The sequence below is a fragment of the Oncorhynchus tshawytscha genome, linkage group LG26 (genome assembly GCF_018296145.1).
Source record: "Oncorhynchus tshawytscha isolate Ot180627B linkage group LG26, Otsh_v2.0, whole genome shotgun sequence".
NCBI classification, from domain to species: domain Eukaryota; kingdom Metazoa; phylum Chordata; class Actinopteri; order Salmoniformes; family Salmonidae; genus Oncorhynchus; species Oncorhynchus tshawytscha.
In genome coordinates this window covers 14,721,225-14,727,224 of record NC_056454.1, presented here as the reverse complement: position 1 = coordinate 14,727,224, position 6,000 = coordinate 14,721,225, and the positions used below count along the sequence as shown (strand labels likewise).

Sequence of the window (6,000 nt, the reverse complement as noted above, 5' to 3'; positions counted from 1 at the left end):
TCAAAGAGCAGGTCTCTATAACAGATAAATAACTGCTAAATGTACAAACATGTGTTATCACATTTTCTATAGCCTCTGCTTTAGAAGTTTAGTTTACGATATATTGTTAAATATGTTTTACATTTGTCAATCGGTGCAGGGCAAACAAGCGGAATAAGTAAATGGTGGAGTCTGAAAATCTGTGGAGTTGTCAGACATGCACACAGTACTCATTGGCTGCCTCGGAAATACCAGCTCTGCCTCCCACGTGATACTGGATAAAGGCCCGCCCGCTAGCCTCCTATAGCAGACAATCACAGACCACTGAGAGAGGGACACACCTTCGTCGTTTTTAGGTAAAGTTCATGGGGATGCCATTTTACACTCAACTCATTTAATCATTCTTTGCTAATTGAAGTGTTCAATTGCATTGCTTCAACCACATCTACTTGCGCGACTTTGCCGATAAAATGACTGGAGTTTTTGACAGTCTAAATACAGACATGCATTCGAACCAGATTACCTCGAACAGTTACCACAGCTTGCACAAATCGCAGGAATCCCCAACTCTACCAGTATCGACGGCGACGGACAGCAGCTTTTACAATAGCCAACAGCCTGGACACTGCGCAGGGTCTCCATATGGCCAACTCGGGACTTACCAGTACCACAGCAGTGGTATGAGCAGCGTTCAATACAATAACAAATCATACGATCTTGGTTTCAACTCCACTTATGGCACCTACGGCTCCTATGGTTCGAGTTCTTCACCGACTCTAACGGATGCAGGTAAATAAAATCGCAATGTTTTCCTATTCGTATTATATTACATGTAAATTCTACTAAGATCAAAAATGGTATGCATTTTTAATAATTGTTCGTACATGTATTTCTCAGAAAAAGAAGAAAGTGAACCTGAAATCCGAATGGTTAACGGAAAACCGAAGAAGGTCAGAAAACCTCGAACTATTTATTCAAGCTTCCAACTGGCCGCTCTTCAACGGAGATTCCAAAAGACACAGTACTTGGCATTACCGGAGAGAGCGGAGCTGGCAGCCTCAATGGGCCTTACACAAACCCAGGTTAGTGCAACTCTGCAATGCATCCAGTTTCTGTCAAATCCCCCATCCCCAATCTGTGAATATTATGGCTGGCTACATATTTTATATAAGCATAACATTTTTACTTTGGACTGCTATTTATATTTATCCAGCATTTGTTGTGTATAGTTTGTCTCTTGTTAGGATACGTTTTGAAATAAGCTTTAGGTTTAGAACAATAGTAACAGAGTTCCTTTTCAGGTGAAAATTTGGTTCCAGAACCGTCGCTCCAAGTTCAAGAAGTTGTGGAAAAGTGGAGAAATCCCCCCTGAGCAACATGTGGCCTCCATCGAGTCTCCCCAGTGTAACTCTCCACCCGCCAATGCCTGGGACTTTCCACAAAATCAAATAATGAACCATGTAAACTCCAGTTTACCTCAGAGCAGCAGCCCTCCAAATACGACTGCGCCTTCTTTCTTGGCAAACTATTCTTGGTACTCATCAACGAACTCTGCAACGCATCTTCAGTCTGTCCCGCGTGTCCAGAACCACCACAACTCCGTCTTGAGCGCTGGGACAATATTTTAATACAATTGACTCTTACTCGGAGAATACTGGTGAAACATTTTTTTTTAAAGTTCATGATACATTTTCACAGACTTCACAAAGCGAAATTTACGCGCAACGTTGGCCAACTTAATGTATAGGTGCCAGGGTAATTCAGAAGGTCACAGTCCTCACGCCGGCAAACGGCAGACTACAGATTTGTACAGTTATTTTTGTATTTATTTATTTAGTTTATTTTAATGGATAAAATGTATGAACCACTAATATCCAGAGCAATCACAGAGTAAGTTGCTTTCTTTTAGCGCGGGCGTTACTTTTGCATCAGTGCAAGTGAAACGTTGATTGCAGGATGTAAACAACTGTCACATCTAGCACAATTTGCAACTGTATCGTGCCTTTTGAAAATGACCTCAGTTTTGTTGTATGATGAGATCAATGTGTTACATGCACTCAGATTTCTATTGGGCCTATTCTTTACTCTTGATTGATTTTTGTACGGTGTCAGAATTCGTCTTTGAGCATATTTCATAACATTCTTTTCATATTAAGTCCTGTCATTTTTTTCTTGATATTAGGGCCAAATACCTTCTAAATCCTTCGTAAGCTACTGATTGTCCCATATTCATAATGAACTTGTATAACATTTTGATGGTATATTGTCTTTAATTTATTTTTATGGTTAGCAGTGTTTCTTTTATAATGATATGATAAGGCGTTATTTAAATAAAATGTGTTTTCTGTGTACATGGTGTTTTTCTCAATTTTAACAAAGGTGTATACTAAGTGAGGAGTGGATTTATTTTTGCATTGAAGCTTAGCCCGGTTCTTTGCGTCTTTATAGTCTGTCAATAAGCATACTTCAATGGAGTTTTCTTATTTAGCCTACTGAGAGAAGAACCCTACTCCACCTCCATTCAATAATACGGCGCCAGAAGAGTTCTCCATCAGTCAAAGACATGTTCCTGACCCTTGTAAATCTTTCAACGTAGCTCACAACATTTGATGAACGTCGCAGGTATGGGCTCGACAAGCTTTTTGAAAGACGCAGCTTATGTCATAACCATATTAAAATACCACCATTTGGTTATGCATTTGTATTATTTATTAGTTGCAAATTGTTTCGTCTTAATTCATGTTTTTATAGACGCGTTAAATCTAGCTGGGTATGGTTCTGGGAACTTGATAGAGGCAAGATGATTACCAGAGCCGAGACACACTGCCCGGGGGCGCGGAGAGCGTTGGAGTATTCAAAGGCACGCAACACGCCGTGGCATGCAAAAGAGAAGATGAGGGCGTATGACTGAGCTCAACCCCTCAGACTATCTGGAGTCAGAGCGCCGCTCTCCAGACGTTTTATGAACTCAGTCCAATCAAAAAACTAGACCCAAGACCGCCTGAAGCTAAACAACATGGAAACATTTCTCACATGGCGTTCACTCACACAACACAAGGCCCTTCTCATCGGTTCTCATTGCAGGCTAGATTTTCCCATCGTAGACTAGGCTGGTAAACACATTTGTATTTATTTATACGATCGTATTCTTAGCTAAATGTTATCTACTTTATCTCAGCCAAGTTTTGAAATACATTCCAGATAGTGGGCCTTTTATTTAACTAGGCAAGTCAGTTAAGAATAAATTCTTATTTACAATGACAGCCTACCGGGGAACAGTTGGTTAACTGCCCTGTTCGGGGGCAGTTACCTTGTCAGCTCGGAGATTCGATCCAGGAACCTTTTGGTTACTGACCCAACGCTCTAACTAGTAGGCTACCTGCCGCGCCTATTCTCTGTTTTGTAGGCCTATCCTCTGTTTTGAAATGTAAGGATGAAATCTGGATAAGGATCAAATCTGGATTTTCTTAGACGTAAAATAAACATTTTATTACGTTTATTTATATTGTGTTCCCTCTGTTCTCTAAAGGGATGTAAAAGACAGATTTGAAGGCCTATCTATCCCAAATACACGAGCGTTTGCTAGGTTTGATCATCACGTCGTCCCGTTGCTTTTTATGGTTGAGTGATCATAAGCCACATAACGTGGAATCGTTTTGCATAAGGATGTACCTTGTCAGTGATTGCCACATTACAAGATGGAACATTCTCCCTGGGGCTGTCGTTGCTTTATCTTGATATGAGGAGTCCCTCGGGATAGCAGGCCTACCACATGTTGAGTGGGCCTATGCAACAAGAAACAAGATAATACACATTTGATTGAAGACTACGGTGAATATATAGATACATATATATTGGATAAATACATGCTTAAATATGCTTAATAAGTGGTACTTTACATTTAGTAAGATTGACCTATTTCGCAAGTGATGAGCTAGTGCGTGCGTAATGTGCGTGCTCATACTCACGTTGGCTTTGACGCTCTCCCTTTATAGACATTTGGATGGAACAATAATCTCCATAAAAGGCATGCACTAATTCATCTGCTTCAGAAAGGTCCTCAGAACACATGCCCTTAGCTGACATTGCAGCATTTTCTAGTCTTTGTCTACACACGAATAATAATGTTCACTTATGGAAGCATATGTAGCCATTACGCACGGGATCAAATAAAGAAAATCTGACAGATTAAACATTTTTTTCTCTGTCTAGTTGGTGCTTGAAGTGCATATATGTCAAATAAAAGTAGGTCCGAGCAAACAATGGTTAATGACAATCACAATGATGTGTATTTTTCTTATTGCGCCCTGCATCCATGTCTCATCCTCACCGATTAGAAATGATGTGGCTTTATACTTCCGGAATCCTGTAGGCAACTTGAAAATGCCATACCCCCTATCCTAATTTATACCCTGATCTGTAATCACATCCACATTTGCTCTACTTTGAGCATTCTGGCGCTTTCCGATCTGAAAGCCTGCAATTACTATATAATTCTTCGCAATTTTAGATGTCCTAATATGGGCTGTATTTTTTTGCACAAAACAATTTCAGGCTATTTCAAGCATCAACGTTGTCAAAGTTGTATGTACATAATAAATTGGAATATCAATGCATAGGTTTTAGCATACCATCTTGACTCGGCGATAATTATATCCGTGTGGAGCCTACGCAGAATTAGCCTGAATTGCATGGTAACTGCTGCTTTACATTTTTAAAAATTGCTCATAATTTTCCCAAAGATTACCAAGATCTCGAGTGCACAATGTCATCAGCGTAATGAGGAGTAAACATTTATGCTAATAATCTACAATTTTTTCCATCAGCTATAAAAAGGGGAAATAAAGCAGAAATGTTCAGTCATATTCCGAGCTGTGCTGTTATAGCACTTAACACTTCATGGGCAACAGTTTATGGGATTCAAGCGCTCAACATATGCCCATGCATCAAGATGCTACTTTCATTTATCTGCCTTTATCGAAATCAGGGAATATTTGAATCCTGTCAAAAAGAGACTCTGCGGGCTTCCTTTTTAGAGATTGCGGTAAGTATATAGCCTATGGAGCGTTATTTTATATATTTTTAGATTTTATGTTAAAACATTTTTTTTGGGGGGGGGGTGGATAGTCTATTTAGTATTCACCAAGATTCCATTAGACCTAATTGATAGTTTTAATACAGACATCACGATTAGGCTATAACAATCAAACGGATATATAGTTAGTAATTAATTGTAGGCCTATTCATTGAAATATTACAAATCTATTTTCTATTTAATTGGAGCATAGTTGTCATACATTTAATTTCTGGAAATGACAAAATTATGCACGCGTGTCAAATTGTAATGTGTTCTAGCCTATTCTAGACAACTTGAAAGCATAGAAATTGCACAAATTTCAAACAACGTCATTATTTTGTCCATAATATGTAACGAGTTATTTTATTGTCATACGCATCTGTATACAATACTAATATAATATATGCCATTTAGCAGACGCGTTTATCCAAAGCGATTTACAGAACTGCGTGCATACGTTTGAGTTGTCCCGGGAATCGAACCCACTGGGTTTTTTAAATTAATAAAAACGTGTACAAAAATGGGAGAAAAAAAACAAGGATTCTCGATTAATCTTCCGGAGACAATACTCACCATGCAATGACTGATTCTATATTTACATTAGGAAATGGGTACTGTAGCCTATGGATTTGGAAGGGACCTGGCATAGAATAAGCCTCCTCTCTTGCTGTAATTTAGCCACTGCCTTCATTACTCTTACATTGTGCTTTGCTAATTTTGAACCCTCTTCGCATAGATAATCCCGTGCTATACACCTGCAAGCAATTTGCCAGCCTTACATGTAAGGGAACAGCGGAGAGGCAGCAGCTCACCTATTTCACGATTTTCATTGCGCAGCAAATTTCTTTTAGTGTCTCTTTTGTTAACGCTGAAATATTCCCCGTGCGAAAAAATTGCTCATAATTACCCCAGAGATGGGAAACTGCATTAGAATAAATAAGGGC

The 6,000-nt window shown here is 39.2% G+C and overlaps 1 protein-coding gene across 1 annotated transcript; it reads left to right on the top strand.

Moving 5' to 3' along the window:
- Positions 1–275: 275 nt before the first annotated feature.
- Positions 276–2,330, top strand: LOC112225237 (homeobox protein Dlx2a). The gene is made up of 3 exons (XM_024388989.2): positions 276–768; positions 877–1,061; positions 1,281–2,330. The coding sequence occupies exons 1-3, from the start codon at positions 450–452 to the stop codon at positions 1,605–1,607; spliced, it is 831 nt and encodes a 276-aa protein (XP_024244757.1). The 5' UTR covers positions 276–449; the 3' UTR covers positions 1,608–2,330.
- Positions 2,331–6,000: the final 3,670 nt, after the last annotated feature.

What these genes read in the sequence shown, in the direction of transcription:
- LOC112225237 (XM_024388989.2), top strand. Translation starts at nt 450, where the DNA reads ATGACTGGAGTTTTTGACAGTCTAAATACAGACATGCATTCGAACCAG. An exon ending in ACCGACTCTAACGGATGCAG is followed by an intron (nt 769 to 876) that starts GTAAATAAAATC and finishes TGTATTTCTCAG; the next exon opens with AAAAAGAAGAAAGTGAACCT. An exon ending in TGGGCCTTACACAAACCCAG is followed by an intron (nt 1,062 to 1,280) that starts GTTAGTGCAACT and finishes GTTCCTTTTCAG; the next exon opens with GTGAAAATTTGGTTCCAGAA.